General features: G+C 38.9%; 1 protein-coding gene across 1 annotated transcript; it reads right to left on the minus strand.

Annotated features, from left to right (window-relative positions):
- Positions 1–1,025: 1,025 nt before the first annotated feature.
- Positions 1,026–25,189, minus strand: DCAF13 (DDB1 and CUL4 associated factor 13). The gene is made up of 11 exons (XM_048939039.1): positions 25,056–25,189; positions 23,451–23,650; positions 22,123–22,230; positions 20,224–20,313; positions 19,244–19,399; positions 18,498–18,575; positions 16,442–16,524; positions 14,353–14,517; positions 11,432–11,567; positions 4,195–4,358; positions 1,026–3,484 (listed from the first exon to the last, which is right to left on the minus strand). Exons 1-11 carry the CDS (start codon positions 25,123–25,125, stop codon positions 3,397–3,399), a joined length of 1,338 nt encoding a protein of 445 aa, XP_048794996.1. The 5' UTR covers positions 25,126–25,189; the 3' UTR covers positions 1,026–3,396.
- Positions 25,190–25,205: the final 16 nt, after the last annotated feature.

A 25,205-nucleotide genomic window follows, 5' to 3' on the forward strand; every position in this document is an offset into this window, starting at 1 on the left:
TAGAATCACCAAGGTTGGAAAAGACCTAAAAGATCATCCAGTCCAACCGTTCACCTATTCCCAATAGCTCCTACTAAACCATGTCCCTCAGCACAACATCCAGCCTTTGTCTTGCAGCACACCTAAAGAATGTTGTCCTCAACTCAAAGGAAGTCTGTATTTTTTCAATTTAATATCTTAAGGGATGCCAGTTTCAAAAGATTTTAGTTTGTGGCACTGAACTACGATTTTTGATTTTGTCCTTTTTTCTTCACATACCTTCTTACACATCCTACATGAGCACAGAGGTCTTTTCTTCCTAATTAAAGCCCACCTTCTCTCACATAGCACTGAGCTCTTCTACAAGTTCCTCACAAACTGCTACCCATAGAAATTTCTTTGTCCTCAGTTGCAGAACCTCATTCATCTCCTTGCAAAGGTTTCAGACTTTCAGGACACTGAACAACAGACAAAAACTTCCAGAAGGCACATAACACTTCCTGTTGGTTTTGTTCATTTTAAACCTGATCTGTACATGACTCTGACCCAGTCTCAATAGATACTCAGACACTAACTAGCTATCTTAGTATTCCAGCGCTACTTATAAAATACAACAAAGTTTTGAATCTTAACATAAAAACATTCCCTATAAGTACTTATTTTCCTTTATTTTAAACATTTCTATCTCCACCAAGTACAAGAGGAGCTCAGGAATACAAAGCTGTAAACACACCACATTGGTATTGCAGACCTCCAGGACTAAGCAAGATGAATTCTCTACTCCAACTGTCCCATTATTGGTCCACATTACCTGGGTTATTTTGCTTAATCTCAAACACAAAGATATGGCAAGGATCAGAAGAACCATTAGTGAAAATCAGGCATGCTGCATCACTAGTCCTAAAACCAAAGGAGATTAAAACGATTAGAATGGTACCAAACCCACTAGAAGCTGGCAAGAAACACCACAGAAAGCTGTGCAAACTGAAGAGGTTGTTTAAACGATTCTTACAGGGGAAAGAGAACTTAGGGATAGAACAGAGACAGTGAGGGAACCATGTAAAATTTATTATGAGATTTAAGTGGATTACAGTAATATGCAATACTCTCTATGGGACGTTTAAGGGAAGTACCAATGGTGAGTGAATGGAGAGACAAGTGAGAGTGTGTACAAGTCCGTGCCCAGGGCTCCCCTGAGCACACAGACCACAAACACCACCTGCAGAATTCTGAACATCCTCCTGTCAAAAAGGCCCAGACCACACCTACCCTGTTTTCAAGTAACATGTGAAGCCATGGGAACACCTGATTCCAGAACACAGGCTTTACCTTAGAATGTTAAAAGAAGGTGCCCCACTTGAATATATTTGATGACAAGACTAAGATCTCTGCATAACACCAAACTCACAGAACTTGAAAAAGAAAAGGAATTCATATCCAAATGCAATAGCCTCTGAGTACTTTGCTATCTTTAAAATTTCTTTTCTCAGTACAGCACCAATCTCTCTGATAAGCTGAGAGATTATGGTTTTCTTACTGGATAAACAGGAAGATCTTACTGATCCTACCAGTAGCTCCACTTGGGGGCCTGTCTGAAATCAACAGCACAGAAAGGACTCTGAACATAAAGAGATGCTTTGGACACAGTTCTGCCATGCAGCAGAGTTCCATGCTGTGACAAACCTAACTTCAAACTGAAACCTCTCCAGCTACATTCAGAGTTTTGCACCAAAGCTAGTGAACCCGACGTGGTAAAGCCTGTTCACACCAGAAGTTAACATGACTTAGTAAATGAAAAACCAACGACATCAACTCAACCTGAAGAGCTAAGGCTGGAAAATTCTAATTCCAGAATATCAGTCTGATTTTGCAAATTGCTCTGGACTTGACTACAGCTGTTTCACAAACTGTGCTGTGGATCACACAATCTCCCTAAATTTTCTCAATGTTTCAGGAAGGAAATAAACTATTTGGCACAGAGCACACTGTATTAGTGCAGCAGGCACTCAGCCAGCATCAGTCTATTCCCTGATCTGTTCCACTGCTTCTCATCATCCTACTTATAGCTCTTCAAATCTGCTTTTCTTCCTGCATAGCTCCATAAGTTAAGAGATCCAGAGAGTAAAGGATACATTATGGCCTCTTATCACTTTATCATGATGATCCAGGAACTTTGCCCAAGCAGCGTTGAAACAAACAAGTGAAAGAGTAAAAGCTACAAACACCTATGGCTGTTAGGATCAGTATAGGAAACAAAAACAAGCGCTCAATATGGTAATTACAAAGAGGAAAAAAATTTAGGTTATTATAATTTAATTCATTACTTTTTGCTAATAAAGTCAGAGGGTTGGAAGAAATGCAGTTACTGACTGCAAATAGCAGTAAAAGGTTGGAAAACCTCCTTTTGCATGGAAAATGCTAAGCAACATTCATGGCCACTAAATGCGTCACGTTTCTGCAAGAGGGTTACAGAATAAAAGACCCAGTAAATTCCAGAAGTTTCCTGAGGACCCGAGTAACTCTAAGCAAAAAGCCAAATCTGCCTCACTGGAAAAGAGGCAAAGCATTTCCCAGTCAAAACAAACACGCAAACAAAACCCTCCAGGCTACTGGTACCTTGGGGAATGTAAAGCTTTCATTATTATTATTTTTTAATATAAACTTCAAATATGAAACTTATTTTAAGTCTCATCTAAAGTTTGTCTGTTACAAATTTGTGCCATCTTTATCCAGATTGAGAGTTTTAATTAATATAAAAAGACTTATTCAACTATGCTCTTCTTAACATTAGTAACTTTAACAGTCTTTGAAGTTTTGTCAAGTCATAACAATAGTTAAGAGCAAAACAAAACAACTGTTTGTAGAGAGGTTCTTTTAGATAAAAGGGAAACAATACATTGTGCTGCAATAAATAGGAAGCAGAATATTTGCCAACTGGAATAATCAAGATCTACTCGATTGTATTAAGGTCATTCATTATTTTACTAGGTTTCTGTCAAAAATTTCCCTAAGTATAACTGGTTTTATGGTTCTAATGTAAAGAATAGTTACCTGCCTCTCAAAAATCTGTATCAATTTCAATTTTATTTTGCTGTAATGGTATCAGAGCATAGAACTTGAACTACTGATATCCAACACCAGTGATCAAGCTATCTGCTCACATCAGAAGTGTCAAGCTCCACTGAAATACAGAGTTAGAGCAGTAACATCAGACTGGTAATAAATGATTCCAGGGCCAATTCTTATGACTAGCCAAAGCAGGCAGTGAGTTCACAAATTGGAATCAGTTTATGCTTGTAAGAAAAGCAACATCTCTGGAGCCCATACATTTGTCTTACCAATGCCCATAATATTTTGTACTGTGTATTCATTCAATCGTGACATTTTCATTGCAACATTTTGTATATGTGAAAACAATTACTGCACTACTGCCACAATATGTTTCTTCTTCTCTGACACCACTGGCACAGATCCTGGTTTGCTGTGCTTACGACGGTTCAACTCCCTAGAAACAGAAAGCAGAAAAATGCAGTTCAGTAGTCAGCACAAAGTTTTATCAAACAACAGCTTCTTAAGCGAATAGTGGAGACATCTTAAAATTCAAATACAATAATAACAGTTTTACTTTTATTAACTAAAACCAACATATCTCCCCATTTGAAAAGGAGCAGTGCACCTTTGTTAAGCACCCTTAAAATTAGGCAATCCTGAAAGATGAGTAAAACCCATCACCTTTGTTTTTACTCTAGCTATGAAATTAACAGTAAAGTATGCCATATTCTGCTCCAATACATGACAATGATCCACGTGACTGAAAATACTCATCCTAGAGTCTGACTTTAAAAAAAAAAAAAAAGCAACAAAAAAAACACAAAACCCCCGAAACATCCCCCCAGACAGGCTGTTCTGTTGCCATTGCAGTGTTGCATTATGTCACAGTAACAGAGCATTGTAGCTCCTTATAACATGACATTCACTCCTGGTCCATCAGCAAACTACTGGGAAGCAGCCACTCCTTGTTGATGCTGGCATTTGTCTGTGTTTTTCTTACAATCACAGGTTAATCAACCCACTGATTCCTGATCCCTTTTCAGATGCTAGAAGTAGCTCACACTTGCTCCTCTCACACATTCCCATACACTGCTGCCACAGCACCGGTTTTGTCAACATTTTGTTAAAACAAGGACAAAATAAAGGTGGAAAAGGAAGACATACTTCCGCCGCCGAGCTTCTCTCATGATCCGCTGCTCTTTGATTTGGCAATAGATACTCTTAGGCAAGTGACGGTGCCGAGCGATGCGTTTGATCTGTGGGTGATGCTGGAACTTCTCCTTCAACTTCTGATTGTAATTCATAGCTGCCTTCTCTCGTGGTGCAAGCTACAAGGAAAACAACACAGGTAAACATATAAAACAACAGGGACTTGACTCCAGGTTTCTCTAAAAAGCAGTTTGAACTTTTAATTCAAATGGCTTCTTTCTAGCAAGTTTTAGTGCTTACAGCTATTTAGGAATTACAGTAGATAAACATTAAAACCAGCAACTTCAATGATGACTCACTGTTCAAACATAAAACATCACAGTCTCAAAGTTCAGAGCAGTAACCGAACTCTCCCAGAACAAGATTTTAATGTGCTCTACACAAGGAAGGAAGAATAGAAAAGGCTGATAGGGTAAAACTTCCTTGCTCAGTCTGCTGTTCTCCTAACCAGTGTAACTTCTGCTGTGAAACTAAGATTTGCAGGTTTTAATTGCTAGTCAGTATAAGTACAAAAGCTGAAGAGGAACTGCGTTCATGAACTGCTTTGCAGACAGATCTGTACGTGGCCAAAACCTTACATGGTGTCTTGATCCATTAGGAAGCACGTTGCATATGAAAATTCAAGTATTAACTTGCCTGTATGGTACACAGGGCATTCCAGCTTGTATCACAAACATGAAATATACGAGTGCCAATGTTACCCCCAAAAGACAAATTGTATCCACATTTAAAATTATGTCTAAGCCACCATTAACAACACTGAAAGTCAGAAGTGTCCTTCTTGCAGCTTAATCTCTGGAGGACTTTTTATTTTTTACCTAGGCATGTTTCCTCTGGTCCTAGCACTTGTTTCATAAAAGGAAAAACTGTCTGCAATGTTTCTGCTTAAAGCATGCACTGCTTCACAAGGAATAGCAGTTTCTAAGTATTGTGGATTCGTATGGGCTTGAACCACAGCAGCAAGCGAAGATGTATGAAGAAAAGCCCTGTACTGCACAAGTCACTTAGGCTGTAGATATGTTACTGTAACAAGCCCTGTCTTCTCCTTCCTACCTGTATTTTGTGAAGACACTACAGAGCTCCACTGTTTCAGACATCTAAAGACCCTTTGTGCTCTCAAACAAGCAGCAGCACAAGTCTTTTACCCTTCCCCATGCAGTGAATCCACTGCTAACTGCACCTGAAGTCTTATGGACAAAGCAGTAGTTCAGAGTTCTGTTAATCAGTCCCTGCAATGGACTTAAGTGCATTGATTTCTTACTTTCTGAAGAGCAAACAGAACCTGAGTTTCAGACAAACACAGACACAAAAGGCAGAACAACAAACCCTTCCCCAATTTATTACACAAAAAAAGTGGGAATTTCACCTCCATTATGGAGCATACTTTTTTCTTCCCCTTTTGAAACTAGCAATCAGCTATTTCTTCTCTACTCCAGAGGTCACCTTTAGAAATGACTTCAATCACATTGCATAAATTCTGGATATATTATACTCATACAACTTAGTTAAAAAATATCACTAATGATCTGTTAGCAATAACTCAAAAATACGGCAAAGCAGTTTCTCTTCTGGGACAAAAACAAAGCAGGTATCAGATGGAGAGTTGCTCATCACTCAAAATTCTTACTCAAGTATCACAGTATTAACTTTTAATCTCCATTTGCCCACACCATCTTATTCACAGATGGAAACCCTTCTGCTTTACCTACATTGATCATAACCTCTCTAATTGCAGGTGAATACATTCCTCAATTCTAATACAATAAAGCCAGTCTCTTTAGCGAAATTCATTCCAGTGAGCCAGCCTCAAGAGTTAGTTCTCTCTCAATGAGTCCCAGGTGTTCCCATTCCGCCCAAAACTGCCAACATAATCAAAATCAAAGAGCTTTTATTTTAATTATATTCAATTATTTTTCTTTAATTTAAGAAGAGCAAATCGCTGCAGATTTAGTATAACTCTGGTGATTCTGCAGACAAGAGGTGAATCTGCAGATTAAAGATACATCCAGGATACCTTACTTTAAAAAATTAATATAGATTAAGTAGTGGATACACCCAAGTCTCTTCCCATCTCTGTGTGAAATACAGCTTTTAGAAATGCACCTAGCTGGTGTCTCGGCATTCAATTACTGAACGTCAGTGCCTAATATGCCAGGCTATGCGTCCACATGATGACTAAAAGAAAACAAAGCAAGACGACCCCTGTATTACTGACGAGTGTCTATTTGCCAAAAATACCAGCAAGCCAAGAAAGCAGACTGAAGTAAGGTGCCAAATTCCAATTTCTCTCTTGCAGAGGCCATCTTGGACAGTTGAAGAAGACACCACTGCTTTCCATATGCTTTGAGCTGAGGAAAATGCCATGAAGGCAGCAACACAAGGTAGCAGGATTCAAGATTTTGTTTACAGGAACTATAACACTCTGTAGAACATTAAAAAAAAATATATTGGGATTTCCATATCACAAGTGAGACACACTCAGATGACTTACGACCCTTTTTCCATATATCCTGAAGTGAACATCCAACTCCCTCCCTGTATGAGAAATCAGAAATCATGCGTATGCAAGGATTTGTGCTGTCTCAAGAGCACTGCTATGCAGCAAACAGTGAAAAGAGGGAGGAAGAGCCCTGAAGTGCGAGCTGCCAGCAATAGGAAAATACGTGCTTCACTAAACCATGCCCTCTTTTCTCTCTCCAGATGACAGAAGCTGGTTATTTCCTGACCCCTCCATGCAGAAGGAAGGTAAGCATTTTTCCAGAGCCCTGACTGCAGAGCTAAAGTCACCTTTAGCAAGTCATACTTCTTTTAAGTCTGTGCATTTGTATCACACAGTATTTAAAAACTCTGCACTATTAGTTTCCTCTAATTCAGCAGGGGAATAGGAAGTTGCTGTTTATCTCTCCCGTCCAGATTGCCCTTCTAAGTTAAGGCAGATAGAACAAAGATGAAACATTTTTAGACTGCAAACATATCCCAGCAATTCCCCACAACATAATTTGTTATTTGTAATTTCTCCAACTGCTATGCTGCAAATACTCTAAAATCAATTGCTATGAAGTTTATTACTCATTATTCCCTTGAATCAAAACCTTACAGCTTCTTAACATCTAAGCAGACAAAAGAAAAGAAAGGTAACATAGAAGTGAAGAGCACAGAATCGTAGCTAGAGGGATGGAGCTACGTGTGCACTGAATCACAAAGGAAAATCACTCTGAAGAGAATGCCTTGTCACACAATACTGGTGCTGCTTGTTATCAGCCCCATCTCACAAAACAGAACCGTATACCAGAGGGAGACTGAAAGGATATACAATTACTTGGACTGTTTTGATGCTCTCCTGCTTACGCTCATTGCTAGACCAAAACCAAGACTTGTAACTGTACTTTCTCCAATCTCATTCAGTCCATACTTGAAAGCTGTCATTTCTGCGCCTTGTAAGAATGTATAAAACCTCTGTTCCACTTCTATTACACCCATTTTTCACACTAGTTTTATGCTTACTGAGATACAAATCATTCCCAAGCATCAAGTTTTCTTCTCCAATGACCCAGCACTGTCTAATCCTCAGCTATTTTACGGTTTTACTAATTGAAACTTACTCTATCACTGCTTTTCCAGTCTTTTTGCTAGGACCTTTGTAACTTTTTTCCTCCAATCCAAAGGTATTCCTCTTCTTCACAAATTCCAACCCTCTCCAAGACTTCAGGCACAAAAGCCTCACAAACTCATCACATTTTATGTACAGTATTTGAACAGTTTGCAGTACCCTAAAACTCCTGTTAGATTGGGCCTTTTGTTGCAGAACATGCAGAGCTACATGGTTACTGCTTTAAAAACAAAACCTTATAAAATCTTATTTGCCTTCACACTGCTACCGGGAAAACAACAACAACAAAAAAAGTAATTTTTATAAAATAATAATTAAAAAAGCACTGCATATTATTTTAAAGCAACTTCTGCAATTGCCTCAACAGAAAGATTTGGGTTTGTTACCCCTGCATAAAAACTCATTGTCAGTGGAACAGAGACAGCATGCCTCTGGCTCCTTAAGAGACTTGGGTTCTTATTTCAGTGTTTCACTGATTTTAAATAATGAGTGCAATGCCAAATACATTAAAAACCTAAAGAAACACGCATGTCAGAACTGATGACTGCTAGGGTAGCCACTGCTCAGGAAGTACAACTCTCCGACTGGATTAATTTTCATCAGTCACAACCCAAATACTGTATTCAGTCTAACTCCCTTGTCTCAGCACTGTGAAGTTCCAGGTAAGAATACACTCCCAACAAAGAACACAACATCTGACGATTACCTTCTCTGTTTCTCTTGCAGGATGTTGGTTGCTATCCCTCCGCACCCCAAAAAAATCCATCTCAAAATGCAATGTATTCAAGATGCTGGCATTATATCAGAAACACTGTGACCTTTGGATGAGTCATTCAATCAAATCTTCTCAGCTAAGAAAAATAGCAGACCAAGCAACTAAGCATTTAAGACACATTCTGACACTTCCGACAGAATTACTAAATGTTCAGCTTGAATATTTGAAATGTTCAAAAAATAGGCACTGACTGTGGAAGAGCTGGACATTTATAAACTGAGTGAGCACATGTCTGTGAAGATAAGAACACCAGTCCTCCAACAAAGAGCAGATGCTAAAGAAAAACAGTGGAATCTGATAAGTAGCCATTAACACCTGCAACAAAGTCAGGAACAACCCAACTAGATGGACAAGGATTAATACTGCTGCCTGCATCCAAGTGATAGTCTGAAGTTATATCCAAGAAAGTGATAAGCCATAAAGACTCCACCCTAAGTCTTCACACCTATAATTAATCTCCAAACGTGTGAAAAATAAGATTTCATAGTGCTGCCATGCATTTTTACAGCAGCTACAGCAGCTCCAGACAGTAACTACTTCAATATTCAAAATTCTATAACTTTTTTAATTCAAGGTTTCAGCAATATAATGATTGAGCATGCTTCCACACAAGATACAGGGCTGTGAAACATTATCACTTTTTATTATAATATAATTTTTGCGAGTTCATCAGCGCCATCCATCTGCAATAAGAGTAGCTCTACATAATCTGTTCCTTTGAAGTTTTCCTGAGTAGTCCTGCTTTCTTAAAGTGTTTTTCGACATTGCAAGGTAACACGATGCTTATTCTAAATGGTAACTTCAGTTACAGATAATGAAAAATAAAGAAGGAAAGAAACATGCAACTGATCCTACATGTTACAGATAACTGACAGTCATCTTGGTAGTTGTCGGCCAAACTCAACCCTACACACAGACTCCCTGAGGTATGCCAAATAGCAGCAATATACTTAAAAAACAGGCACAGCCTATCATGCATAGAATTCACAGTCAGGTTAAAGAACAAGAGCATTAACGTGCAGAACATACTCAGCACCTGACAGTCTAAACTGGCAGTGCCTCTTTTAGACCCATCCACAGCCAGTTCTCACTGATGCAAATACTACAGAAGAGGACAGAATGTCATTTTCTCAGGTACTTGGACTACAGTGCTGTAGTCCCTTCAGTACATAGCATTCCTGTGACACAGAAGTCCCTGGAAGTTCTCAAAAATGTTTAGATGTTGTACTGAGGGACATGGTTTAAGTGGGAAATACAGGCGATGTGTGGACACTTGGACTGGAGGATCTTAGAGGTCTCTCTCAACCCTGATTCTATGATTCTAAGCAGTCAGTTTTGCACATACTTCTAAAAGCAAAGTATCCTTATTCTTCCATAGGAAGGAGCTGATGTTATCTAGTAGTCAACAGATTGAATTTTGTTTTTATTTTAAAATGTTAGTAATCATTCTATACAAAAATGCTATTTTGACATTCTTTTTACCCACTTGTCCATCACAAAAAGGTTACAGAATAAAGATGCGTGGTAAAAATACCACAGATTATTCTGTTCTGGAACAGCATGTTAGAGAGACTTTTTTCCCCCCCTTTACTTTATAGCAAGCATGAGAAAAAATACCAAGCCTTCTGAATGCTTATGTTGAGCTATGGTTAAAGACATGCTCATCATTTCAGCTGCACTGCTCCATATGCAATCTTCCCCAGTGCACAGCAGCTCATGGTCTTTCCCAATCCACCCTGCATGCCCAGCACTCTCAGTGCTCCCACTGACCCACCACCCCTCCCAGATTCACCTCCCTCCCTGCAGACATTATCACTTCAACATTCCCCCCACACAAACAGCTGTATGGAACAGATCTGTCCCTTTAACAGTACAGTATTCTTCCCTGAATTCCAGCTTCCCTCTCCTCCCACCTCAGTATTCTACAAGATCAAGCCGGAATTCCTCCAAGAATTACTTGACAGTTTTGCTTTTTCTGATGAGCTCAGAAAACGCAGTGTAAGCAACCCCAAGGTACCTTGACAACATAAAGCTACATGAAGGCATTACTTCCAGTGGACAAAGCATCAGATTCTCTCTCTAAAGTCAATACTCAGTACTTTAACTCAGCTGTGTGAATGAATATATGCAAGTGGTAACTGTAACAGAACATTTTGGCTTTGTCCACTAATAACCTCTTCAACACGTGTAACTGAAAAGATATGCAACTAATTAGCTTGAAGTCCTCTCTTACTAGGAGGGCTTCAACCAAACTGGCTACATTGTATAATTGTATTAAATAGAGCTCAGTCTAGCTCACACGCTTGATATTTGAGAGCTACATAAGCTAATGACCATCTCAGCTATGCACTGTAGTAGAGTTTACTTGCAGCAGTGCATATGCTTATCGTGGCACAGACTCGACATGAGTCAGTCAGGTCAAAATTTTATATAAGCAGTAACCTTAAGCTTTAGTAGACAATTACACGTAGCAAACTCAAATGTACTGCTTTTAGTGCAAGGTTATGCATACTCACCTGTAGCATCAAGAAAAAAACATCAGAACTCATTACTGTTAAAATTAAACAAGATGAAAAAGCTACCTTGTGTAGTGATAAAAGCGCATTCAATCTTACTAAAAGCCACAGTAAACACAAAGAGCTGTACTGCACATGTTAGTTTTCAAATTAAATACAAGTCATGCTACAACTTTACATTTTTCCTTGAGGAATATAGTGTCAGAAGCTGAACAGGCTAACCAGCTGTCATAACAAAAACCACCTCAAACATCCAGCCTTGTGATAACAAAAAGCAAAAAAGTCTCTTACCACCCCCAGTTTTTCAGAAGCATTGGCCTTCCACAGACGAATATTCATCTCATCTGAGCCACACAGAATGTATTTATTATCTGAAGTCCATTTTACAGTGATGACGTGCTGCATCCGCTTTGTATGATACACCTCTCTAAAGTAAAGAGAAACATTTTTAAATGGTTTATTATCTCTTTTCCTACCAATGTCGCCTTTCAAATAGCAGAATTTTCTGTTCACAAAAGAACAAGTTTTTACTTTTTGGTTTTAAATAGTTTTCAGAACACAGCATCACCCACTGCTCCCAACCCCTGTGGCTCATCAGTCACGCACTGCAGCTGAGACCATCCCCTTCCCTCTACCCAGTTATCTTTAAAACCCAAATAGCAGCAGAAGAGAAATACAAAATCAATATTCAGAAGCCATGAACAACTAGACTGAGCTTGATCTGGGCAGTGTGGGAGTGTGAGAAGAACATATAACCCATGTATCACCTTAAGTAAGCTTTTGTAACATTAACCGTCACTGCAATTCACACTCAAGTGATGCTCTACACTACAGGAACACTGCAAAGAACTGTGCACAAGTACCTTCCAAAAACACTGATGCTTACATCAGGTTTTACTGACATTAAGGTTTAATACTGTGTAAGCACATATGCATTTCCATAAGCATTGCTGTAGTTACTGTCATTTTAATATTTGGCTCAGTAATGCATTTTTTTCATTCACCTTTGAGGAATTCAGGATTTTGCCTTCCTCTCTGAATTTTCAGCCTCTCTCCCTTCTCTTGCTTTCACCACAACTGATTAAATTCCATTTTTAGAGAAAGGAAAAACACAGAAGATGGCCAAATAACTTGGATATGTCATTTAAAAAAAACCCACACAGACATCAAATTCCATTTACCAGGCATTTACTGACTTGAAATCAGCTTCCTAATATATGGTATTTCTCATGGCTATACAACTTTTTTTTTTTTTTTTTTTTTTTTTTTTTTTTTTTAAATACAAAGCAGTGGAAGTTAGGAGATTCAGTTTCAGTCTGGTGGGAGATCAAAAGTCTGAGTGAATAGGAACCCAATCAGGGCTCTTGTTCATAAATACCCCTAAGTATCATCCCTGTTTTCCCAAAAGGGATCAGATATTCTGTTTGGAGATCTTTTATCCCTCCACAGGATTTATTTCAACTATGCTGGTCCCAAAGAGTACAGCTTTTAGCAAATTTTACGTGTCCCAGAATGCCCCAGTCAGCTTATACAAAGCTAAGTTCTTCATTTGAAAGGCTCTTCCCCACTAGGATTTATAGCAGTCAAAGAAAAAGACAGAAAAAGAGAAAAGGAGAGGAAGAGAAAATGTTTCATTCAGGGAAAAAGAATGAGAAAAAGAGGAAAAATGTCTTCCTTATTAACAACCTGCTGTAATGTGGAATAAAGCCTTTAACTCTTTTACTGCTGCATTATGGGATCTGTTATTTCAATGAAGTGATTTAACTACACCTATCACCCCTCCTGTGAACATTCCACAGTACAGAAAACCTGGGGAGCAGATTTTAACCATGCTGTTTAACAGTAGAAAAGTAGGAAAAGTTAAAAAAAAAAAAAAAAAAAAAACACAAAGGCATTACACTGCCTAACTATATTTCAAGTAGTATTGCAGGACAGGAAAAACAATTAAAACTACTCATAGGTTATGTTATAAAGGAAAACAACTACAGCCCTTCTCAATCTCTAATGAGGTACAGGAGCATACAGACACGTTAAGTAATGCATACAAAATTACAACAACCCAAAATAAAGACACAGTCCTCCCAATTAATACTCAGCACTCCCCATCCCCTCTAAATCACTTGAAATTTAAACCATCCTGGGGGACAAAGTTAAGGTGGGGAGACAGTGGAAGGAGAGTAAAAGAAAAAGAATAAAGGAGGGAAAAAACCCCAAAAGGCTGACAGAGAATAATGAAGGTGGGTTTATGAAGAACAAATGATACCAGATCAACCTGATAACTTGCTTTGATTTTCATCAAATTGAAAAAGAAAATAATGAAAACAGATTCAATCTGAACTTCAGCAAAATATTTAAAACATTGCTTTATGAAATAATACATGAAAATCTAATTCAAACTGAACTGTATTCACAGCACTGTCATATGCCTCAGAACCTGGTTAACAAAGTATGAACACTCTGTACTGCAGTGCATGGAATTAGATCACAAAAGCATTCCATACTGATCCTTGGGAATCCACAACAGTGATTTTCACAGCATCTTTACTAATCATCCATACAGGATTAAGACAGTGCTGGAAAACCAGATGTTACAATATCATCAGGCACTGTGAACTTCAGTGGTGACACAGTACAAAGTGACCTATAAAGATTGTAGACAGATATACAGGGAAAGAAAAGGAGACTGATCTTGGTTAAAAAAAACTACACATAAGAACAGTAGTTCAGAACTGATGCTCCATCTTCTTGGAAAGCTGTCATGGAAAAAGTACAAATTCATAGAGTATGCATAGGGGAAAAGATAAATTTAGTATACAATAAGTGGTATCACACACAGCAATGGAAGTAGGTCTTCTATATAAGTAACTAATGCTTTCTTAGACACATAGCCTCCATCCTGGATACTTATGCAGCAGAAAACAAAAAACAGGAGAAAAAAAGCCAAATATAACATAATTCAGAAGTTGTACCAATAGGACTCCACTGTAATTTTAATACAAAATAGCTAAAGTACAGTTACTTATTAAATACAAGTTCTACTCTAAGACATTCCAGAATTAGCTGTTGGTTACATGACCTGTTAGTGTCAAGTTGTATACAGAGTAAGGCTTCCAGATCCACTGCAAGTGAATTCCTCAGCAAAGTTAGGAATTAAGAACTTTTGTGGATTATTGAGGTGCAGGAGAACAAGACAGAGTTGTAAAATCACTCACCTGCTGTGACCTTTGTCTACAGGAAAAATGCGGACAGATTTATCGAAGCTGGCAGAAACAAATTCTTTCCCAGTGGGTGAATAATCCACATCAAGAACAGCAGACACGTGGTCCATGTGCACCATCACAGGTGATGTAAGGTAGCGCATGTCAAAAGTATACAAGCTGCAAAATAAACATATCAACTGCTTAATATCCAAACAACTCCAAAGTGAATAGTTCTTTTTGCTTAACAGCTGCTTTAATCATGCACACACCAAACCTCAAGAGAGAATTCTTCAAAACTACAAGTAACAAATGAAAGAACGATGCAGTGCTTAGAGCCTGAAAAAAAGCGTAATAACTAGAGGCTGAACCAGACCTTGGTGGTTTTTTTTGCTCACTCTCAAATAACAAAGATCTCTACCACTCCGTACAGCACCTGTCCCTGGGCCATTGACTTTGCCTATCTGTCCAACTACCACACTGCCTTTCTCAGCTCCCTCCTCAGATATATCATGTGAACTCAGACAAGCACTTCTCAATCAGTTATCCTCATCATGTCAAGCCCATCAACTCCTAGGTTTCTAGACTTTCCCATATTTCAATCTCCTGGTAATTCAATGTCTGCTGCGAAATTCCTGTTTGGTTGGCACCTTTCCCTATAGCCTAGTTGTCTTTGTACCAGACAACCACTGACTGTAGGAATCCAAGCAAAGCTTGGTCCTTCAGCACAAAGAGACGCTACGTCAGCAGAGCTGAAGACCCGCACCATTTACACTGCCTGTAAAAATGAAAATGAACATAGAACTCCAGCTCTGCTGGAGCACAGCTGGTTTGCTGTTAAGCACTTCACAGCTCAGGCAAAACAGCTGAGGCTTACTTGTACTCCTGTGAATCAACAAAACCTGCTGATACATAGTAAGGTGTAATAACTGCATACATCATTTATTTGCCCAGTACCAATAAATAAAGGTGAGTTACAGACAAAGCATTTAATTAAATTAGCTTTAAGTGTACTATTTGGTAAAACTACTATATTAAAATTCTCTCATTTAGCAGTAAGCTTTTCACCCTCCTTCCAACAGATGAATGCATAGTTGGAATTAATTCAATGTCTTCTACTCAATTACTTACTGGCAACTATACCTCCTCCTCATGAATTCTCAAGAAAAAGTATGCTAGCATCACTTTCAAAACTGCTACTTCATGTAATCAGCTAACACTTCATGCATGTTTTTGATACACGCTGCACACAGTTTACCAGAGAAGAATTTACCTTAATGGCTACCAAATTTAGCTTACGGCAGGGAAAACAGCGATGTATAAATAGATTAGATAGCCTTATCACACCATAACCAGAACAGGTGAAAAGTAATACTTTCAGTACAATGTCAATTTTCAAGGTTTGGGCCAGATTCTATCTCCTTGGAAAAACAGCCTTAAGATAAGTGATAAAAAATCCTATGTTCTAAAAGAAAGCAGTGATCTATTGTTAGATCACTGACTTCCTGGAAAAAAGGATACAGAGCACATTTTGCAGTGGCCTAGTTTTGAAGAGGCAGCTTTTTCAATAGCAGATTAGCTATTCACATGCACAGTATCGCCCAGAAGTAAAAAACAGCTCTGAGAAACTGAAAGGGTAAGCACTGCAGTCTTTGGAACCATTTCATAAAAGATTAATTTTAAGAGATGTTCTCATCAAAATAGGTGATTGGTACAATATATCAAGCTTCATAAGACCTGGTAAGAAAATAAACACTTATACTGATTGCCTCAGACTGGACCAATATTATTTCCCTTCCAGGTCCTACTGTAAATTATGCTTGCATAGGTTAAAACTGTATTTCTGTAAATTGCACAGGCTGCCTGGAAGAGGAACAGGCAGTCTAGTACCAATTGTAGGGTCTGTTCTGTGGGGTTTTTTTTGTTTGTTTTTTCCCTTTTTAAGTCACTGAGTTTATAATTTGCTGGGTTACTACTTAAATGTTCAAAGTTACAGTTTACATAGGTGTGTTTTTTTTAAATGTATTTTAACATGATGATAAGTCACTAGCAGACTGAACAACATACCACGATCAGGATTATCAACAAGCAGGATAACACTTACTTGTAATCTTCGTTTGCTGCAGTAAAAATAAAAGCTTCCATGGGGTTCCAACAGAGTGTATTTGTCCTCATGTTCAAGATAACCTGAAAGACATTTACCCATTGATACCTTGCTGCAGACAGTAAAATACTGGTTATATTTTAAAGCTTCTCATATCACAAGAGATAAGCAAACACCTTCTAGATATACAAGCATGGTAGACCAGTAGCAACATACTTGAGGAGATGTATATTTAGCAGCACTATGATTGGAACTCAAGACTTCCTGCCCCTCAACACGCCATCACTGCAACTAAATTTTACTTTGCAAGCCATCTTGAAAGCAAGTACTTCTCATCAGTCATTTATCCAGAAACTAACATGTAAACCTGGATCATCTTAAAGATCTGACTTCATCATATTTACAGCTACATTAATGTATACTGTTAAATACTGTATAAACAAACATGCCTGGGAAATGGTATTTCAGAGAATACTGTCATTAATTAATGCTCTGAACCAGCATCTGCAAAGCTATTATAACATTCTGATGTATAACTATGGGGCTCTTTACAAACAAATAGATCATTTTCTGTAACACTGCAGGCCAGCCATAATCCTACTTGAAAATCCTGAAGTTTGAGTATTTCTGCTCTCACCTTACCATATCAAAAAATACACATATGTATATGTATAACAAAATACAGTTTTACCAATTATATTTATTAAATAATGAACACAATGTAATACTGATGGCCTCTACTGAACCTACACAAAAAACAAGGATTGTGTCCTTTGAGTGTGTTCATATCCTTATGACTCACGTTTTCCATAAATCCTCATTTCCTAGGTGACGTTATTCTGCCCAATATGAAGTCTGTACTGCAAAATACTACTAATTTTCAGAAATTACAGGCATCCAGAGCAGAATGCAATCATCAGCTGTCTGAACTGACCTCAATTCTGAGAGCTGAAATTTACTGAAAGGATAGGCCAATGAAAAACCTTGTGTTTACAGCAGTCTGTACACTAGAATTGGTCCAAATTCCATTATTGTTTTTTTAAATATAAATGATATATAATTATTACAGAAGCAAACAATCTAAGAGGGTTCTTTAATTTCCCCTGTTCAAGTTTTCTAGGCACTGCAAAATGATCACAAAACTAACTGAAACAGACTACACGTAAAATAAGTCTTTTAAATCATAGCTCAAAGTAGCTCTAATACTGCTAGGAAATCCAGCTTCTATTTCAAAAGGGGTCAGGTTTAGTCAAGGTCTCTGCTCTGTATCTTGTTTCATAATTGATTCTCTTCAACTTACAGCACTCAGTTTATTGCAGCAGTGGCATTTGGAACTAAAAGAGAGCCTAAGAAGAGGACCCTCTGTACAGTTCTGGCATTCTGCATGGAAACCTGGGCTGAGAATGATTCGTGTCACTGTGAAAACATTAAATAGCATTTCAGAACCATCTAGACCTGTAGCAGTTGCCTTCTACTTTTGACCGATTGTAGATATGCTTAGTCATTAAGCAAGGGAGAAAAAAGAAAAAGAGTCCTTATTAAGACAAGACAGCATTATGAAGGTCCTGAGAACTTGGCTATGAAATGTTTACAGTACATACATAGAGAAGGATTTATCTCCACAAAAAAGAAAAAGACTCCTCCACATGCAGAGCGAGGCTCTCTAGTGGTGGAAAGAAAGTGCCTTAGGAATTACCTTGTTTATTTCTGGCAAGGAGGGGGAAAAAAAAAAAAGAAAAAAAATCACACATACAGAGAATGCAATACAAGAACATGAAGTTCTTATTGTGAAATTGCTGTCAGGTCAGGCACTTTATCAAGAATTACAATGCAGTGAGCACGACAGCCTGTCTCAATGCAGGAAAAGGCTCTTTTAAGTCTGCATGGTTTAAGTTTCAAAATTTACTCAAACTCAGTTAAAAGACTCAACATTAAAGATGAAAACTCAATGAGATCACAGAGCTTGGCTTTCTCTACCTTTAGCACTACTTAGACTATTTCACATTCAGTATGGTTATTACTGCCAGAAGCTTCTGTTAAAATTCAGAGAACATACCTTCTTTAATGGAGTTGATTGTCTCATATCATACAGCACAATATTTCTGTCAGAAGCACAGCTGCCCAAAAGGTATGTCTGAATAAACAAATAAATAAATGATCAGTATGTATTGTCTCCTAAGAATTTCTAGTGTAAGCAATAACTCATATCAGATACCTATTTCACTGAGCTGGTAGTCAAACAGCAGTTCCCTTCACTCAAGTAAATATATTACCATTTTTGGCGTGCAGCTAATTCTGAACACTTTAAACAGTTTTTCCAGTAAGTTTCAGAATCCACCCAGCCCTCTTGATAAGTAACACTTTCTAACAGACTTGACTTCAGCTACCAGTGCAGCCAGCCTCAGCACTCCATGATCTGCTACAGAAGATTAGAGGCTGCTGCTCTGCCACAAGAGGAAAAGTTGCTGCCACAAGCGCCACAGATGAAAGCTCCACAACCTCACAAACACTAAGCCATGTAACTGAGATACAGATATGTATTGCTGCAGGCAGAACACAGCCCTCCCTGCCTTGCTTCCTTTTCTCCCCCATCAACAGGATGAAATGATAGAGATAAATGTGCAGTACCACCTTCTAACAGAATATGCCTATGAAAACACATATATAAAGCCCCCTACATATTACATTGAAACACATAACGAAGTTTGTTTGGAAAAAGCAGTTAAAGATAATGTTAAGACAGTTTAGACCTTATGCTTATAAAGAAAAATACTGACTTCCAATACATAACAAAAAAGTTACCTCAATTGGATTAAATTTTACACTGCTTATGCTATCAAAACCCCACGTCAGAGAACACATGGGACTGGTCCTTTGCTCATCCCAGATGTCTACTTGCTGGCCACAGGTGGCAAAAACAGCATCCCTCCAGTGGTGATCAATTCCTGTATACACTGTCTGTAAAGTGGAAAAAAGAAAAAGCTTACAAAACCAAATGTATAAGTGTTTTCTGATCATTACATGTTACACTGCCATGCTTTTATTTGTTCATATAACTGAAAACCAAGTTACTGTTCCTGCTGGAAACTGAGTCTTATTAGGTGTACCGCTCTACAAAAGGCTGACATTCTGGGCTCTTTCTGTCTACAAGACAGAAATGCATGCATTTACTGCTAGCTTCCAATGGATGGGCATTAGCCACGCTTTGTAAGTGGGCTCCTAACTTCAAAGCAAATGGAATTTTAAGGGTACAAATTTTCAATTAGAAAGTGAGACATAATCACTAGACATAGAGTTTCAAGTTGTCTATTCATAAAAAGCATTCAGTGTTGATAAACTAATTTTAAGAACAATTGAATGTGCTGAAGTATATATTTTTTCACCTGCTTTTGTCAAAAATAAACCAAAACTCTGTTTTGAAATGCTGTAAGATACAGCATTAAAAGAAAATTATTTAATGAAGAATAAGTTTTTACAACACACAGCTAAACAGAAATCAACTACAGAAGATCTGATCAGTTCCCAGGAGAGTGATGACTAGTACAGACAGCACTAAGCAGTCTCTGCTAACATTTGAGATACTCCTCTCTAGTTAAATATAAATTAGAATAAAATTTTGAAGGTACTTTAAAAGGGTCATTACAAAATTTGATGCCATCACTTTGCAACACACTGTGATAACAGGTGATATCAACCTATTTTTCTTTTCTCCAAAAGCTAGGTAAGAATTGACTCAGTTTAATTCAAAAGGTATGTGGGAAATCAACGCTTAGCTATACTACCTTTCCAAGAATTGTATGAATTGGTTCCTCTTCTTCTCCATATCCTGGGCTCTCCATTTTCCATTGCTTCACAGTTTTGTCATCACCAACCTAGAAAGAGTGAAAAAAGGATGCATTTTACAAAAATATATTCACCAGACATCTGTGCAACTAAATATGAGGAACTTTGCAAACTAGAATGGATTATTAGATTTACAAAAATAAAGTGCTCTCTCTGTTCACCATTCACTTTCATACCTGCAAGAAAATTGGTTTCACTTGTCATAATATTTCACTAAGAACTGATGAAGTTTATACATGGCTTGGCTGGGGTAAAGTTAACGTTCTTCACAGTAGTCCATATGGTGCCAGGCTTTGGATGTGTGGCAAGAACAGTGCCGGCAGCACTAGTGTTTTGTCAACTGCTGAACAGTGCTTGCACTGTTATCATCCTTGACGCTCCCATGAGCAAGTAGGCTAGGGTTGGGTTGCAGAAGACTGCAAGAAGACTTGGGGGGAAAGAGGGGAGGAAACAACAGCTGACCTGAACTGGCCAGAGGGGTATTCTGTGCTACGTAATATCAGCAATAAAAACTGAGGTAGAGGAATAAGAAAATGTGAGAGAGAAATTGACTTCCAGGTGGCTGCTGCTTATATACAGCCTGCCTGTGGAAGCAGGAGAGCAATTTCCTTTTTATTGCTTTTTAAGCAACAAAAAAAAAAAAAAGATTAAAACATGTAAGATTTTTAAACTAAGTTTTATTTAAACCATCTAAGCATTGCTCCCAAAAAATCCTCTATGATCTAGCTGTCACTGCGGATACTTTCCAACTATTAAAGGAGACGCTTCCAGCACTGAATAGTAGAAAAAGTAAGCTGTAAAGAGAAACTAGTTATGTCAGGCTATGTTTTGTGATTCTTAATCAGATGGCACCTTGAACTCCACGTTATCTTTTGGGAATCATCTGATTAGCATTTAAACTGTTGTAAGGCACTCCAGTTCAGGTGCTCCAGTTGCGTGTGCCTAACACCACATCGCCTCTCACACTATGCTAAAACAACCTTCCCCATCGCTGCACAGTGACCTGGGCCAGGGAAGCAGACAAAAATGTTAACTATACAAGTCAAACTTCCTCTTCTGACAGTGCTACTTCTGTTTCTTCCTCCCCTCTCTCAATTTTCAGAAAGATTGATTGACAAAGAGTAATTTGGAGTCATTAAGAATTTCCTGCTGAGATATTCCTGACATTGTAACTGGTGTCCTCATAACCTGGTATCTACTTCAGAAGAGATAAATATGTAGTAGTTAAAATAGCTCTTGAGGGAGGAGGCGAGCAATTTCTTTTCTGTCAAGCTCAAAAGATATACCTCAGCACTCTACAGTGTTAAAGAAATTAATTGTTTTATCATCACAGAATTGTTCTAATGCAAACAGGAAGACTCACTACTTTCAGACCGCTTGCATGCAACTCAGTTACATGAAGTTAATGCAAATGAATAAAGCCTTACTCACATAACCTTACTGAACATAATTATCCAATGGAAGCCATCCTGAATTACCTGCCTATCTTTAACGACAGGCTATAGAAATATTTAGAAAAGTAAATACTCATACATCTTCCAATAAATGTAATATACTTGTTGCTCTAACAAAAGCTAGTTTACTCAAAATGTAATTAGATGGCTATCCTCTAGCAATTATCTCTATTTATTTCTTCCATAATCTTCAATTACACCCATAACACAGCACCAAAAAGCATTTTCATCAGAAGCAATTGTCAGGTTCAGAGACAAATTGAATAAAATATAAATAGCTTCAGAATTGGTGCTTGTTAAGTGCTGTATAGAAGAGAAGTTGCCTACTGGAAAACAAACGGTGAACAGGTGTTAAACTACATTAAGGAGCAACAATATACTTACAGTAAAGAATGATGTACCACAGAAACGAGCACACATGCCTCGAACAAAGCCTTCATGGGCTTGCAAAGCACGAATACACTGTCGTTTGGTCAAGTTCCAAATTCTAACCTGTCAAAAAAGCAAGAGTATTCTGTATGTTCTTAAGTTTTTTTCCCCCCCTACAGCCTGTAACTCAAATACAAGAGCTCACACATGCTGTAACAAACTACCTATGCTGGCTTGAACAATGACCAGATTTTATAATGTTGAAATTATTTATTCCCTTGTTGAAAAAAAATTCTGAAGTGCAACTTTTCACTTCTTATCCCATCTAGACTGTACACTTATTTTTACATTCCCCTATTTTTGAACTAGAATTCTTGCTAAGAAACAACAGCAATTATGGTTCTAGCAAATATAAACTCTTTAAAGTGAAAAATACAAGAAAATAACCTCTGCAACAAACAAAGTGTTCTCAGTCCAGTTGCTGCAGTTCATTTTATACAGATGTCCAGCTTCCACAAATATTTCAGTTTGAGAAATTGGGCCCATTTAGAAAAAAAAAAGAAACAGGAGCTCCATTTCCATGTACTGTCAGCACTCAGTACTGCAGTTGCTCTACCAGCAGATAAGAAGTCTGGTTTCACATAAATATATTTCCCATCTCTTCAAAAAAAAGAGAAGTTCCCCTACACCACCACATGACGTGCATACATTCTGTAAAAGGCAGAAAGCAGCCAGCTACCCAGAATACCTCTTTAAAATATACAAACCCTATCAAATGAAGAAGTCTGTGAGAGAGTACAGAGAAGACAGGCAATTCCCTCCCTCCTTGTAGCTGACTCTTAAAGTACCCTTGATTGATATTTTTAAATATCTATTTAAAATTTCAAGCAAATGAAGAGGTGGTTGTTGTTGTTTTTAAACAATATGCTATACTATTCCACAAAGTTTCTGATCGTGTATCCCTTCCCACATCTTATCTGATGTAATCTTCTGACTGCAGCAGCTCACCTTCTTTGGAGGGGATGCAGGTGGAGAATAGGAAGAAAAACAATTACAGGCTGCAAATAGTCCACATTCACAGCTGCAGTATGAGGAACTGCTGCTACTCACTGCTGAGAGCTGCTGCCTAAAGCTGTTTTAAACTCTGCATGCATTGGGAGGTCACAACCTACAGCTTGAGGAACACTGTCCTGAACTGGGCAAGCTGCACCTTCTGAGAGAAGGTCACATCTGAACAAAAGGTAATACCACAGCTACAAAAAAAAACCACACGAAGTAGGGAGCATTTAACAGTGAAAAAGAAGAAACAGACCTTTTCATTGAAGTTTCTAACTACTGCTTACCTCTCCATCGCATGCTCCAGACAGCACTGTAGACAAACTCTTGGGGTGTTTGACTATGCAATTAACTCCATCTCTGTGGCCATCGAGTGAGCTTAGAAAAGGTTTTGCAAACACCCGCTCCAGCTTTGTTGCATTCAGAGCTCTGACGTACTCACGTGCAACCTCAAATGGATGCAGTGCAGGGTCATAGTTTCTTGGAACTGCAAGAAGAGTAACACAGGCATAAGTAATGCAATAAGAACTGTAGGTCAAGGTGAATTGAATTAGGAAACTTTTCCCATTAACTTTCCTGCCAGGTGGGGAGTTTTTAGGACACTGAGATTTTTACACCCAATACTAAGAGCCACCCTGCATTTGTCCATGCAGATACACCTGGCAAGAAAGTGGGAAAGACAGCGGGCATTGACAGGGTGCTTCTGTGCTACCTGCTCCATTCTGGTTTGTGCAAAAAGGCTGAAAGCGCAATGGAGCAAATGACACCAGATCATGCACCATGAAGTAATCCCTAGTTCAGCCTGCTGACTTCCAAAGGATATCTGACACACACTAAAACCTCTGAAATATGATGAAATTGAATTGTGTACCACCCTGTCACACGACAGAGAATTTGTTTTAACAGCTTACATACAAATCACACCAGGAAAATAAAGATGTGTTAAGTTCCTGTCCCAGCTGGTGACTTTACTCTTTTTCAGTGTGTTACAAAGCCACAATGAAATAATTACGAATAACTGGTATGACAGCACAGCCACTTATCTCTGAATCAAACCAACAAAGTACATGCACTTTAAACTGCTGTGGGCCTACCATCTCGCTTAAGATGGCTGCATAAAACCAAACCCCAAGATCATACTATGGCTTGGGTTGGAAGAGACCTCAAGGCTCATCAAGTTCCAACCTCCCTGCCACATGCAGGCCACCAATCTCCAGATCTGGTGCCAGACCAGGCTGCCCAGGAGGCCATCCAACCTGATCTTGAACACCTCCTGGGACGGGGCATCCACAACCTCTCTGGACAGACTGTGCCAGCACCTCACCACTCTCTCTGTAAAGAACTTTCCCCTGACATCTGACCTAAACCTTTCCTCCTTGAGCTTAAAGCCATTCCCCCTTGCCCTATCACTATCTATCTGAGTAAAAGGCTGACTGCTCTCCTGTTTATAATCCCCTTTTAAGTATGATATATGGTCCTGCTCCTTCTGACAAGGGCTGCTGGTTTTACACATTTGATTTCTGACACTAAGGAGAAGCTGTGTCTCATTTTCATCATCTTAGAGATGAAAAGGTGCGATCACGCAAGAAGAATTGTGACAAATACCAGGAAAAAAGAGCGAAAGAGCACCAGTAAAACCAGCAAGACTCTCCAATCTTAGTATAGGATGTACTACACGATGAGGCGCCAGCAAAGAATCAGCAACAAGTACAAAACGTTCCTATGAGTAACCACGCAGCACTGAGGGCGCCCCACGAGAACCAGAACCGGGACAAGAAAGCGCCGCGCAGCGCTCGCACCCCCGCGGCCATAGGAGGAGCGCGGGAGCCCCCGAGCAGCGCATGGCGGCCCAGCCAGAGCCGCCCTCCCTCCATCTCTCCCTCTGCTCTCACCTCGCTGCAGATCCAGCTTCGTCTCCCGGACGTAGTCGTCGGGATTACGGCTCAGCACCTTCACCCGCATCCTCACGGCCGAGCACGCACACGGGCACGGACACCCACTTCCGCCTCGCCGCCCAACGGCCACCTCCTTCCCCTACACGT

Source organism: Lagopus muta, chromosome 3, assembly GCF_023343835.1.
Source record: "Lagopus muta isolate bLagMut1 chromosome 3, bLagMut1 primary, whole genome shotgun sequence".
Classification (NCBI taxonomy): domain Eukaryota; kingdom Metazoa; phylum Chordata; class Aves; order Galliformes; family Phasianidae; genus Lagopus; species Lagopus muta.

Excerpts from the sequence above, each read along its gene's own strand:
- DCAF13 (XM_048939039.1), bottom strand. The coding sequence starts at position 25,125 with ATGCGGGTGAAGGTGCTGAGCCGTAATCCCGACGACTACGTCCGGGAG. Across the intron at positions 19,400-20,223 it reads TTCATACAATTCTTGGAAAG|ACAGTGTATACAGGAATTGA; the intron begins GTAGTATAGCTA and ends TCCACTTTACAG. Across the intron at positions 11,568-14,352 it reads GTAGACAAAGGTCACAGCAG|AGAGGTGTATCATACAAAGC; the intron begins GTGAGTGATTTT and ends TCTTTACTTTAG.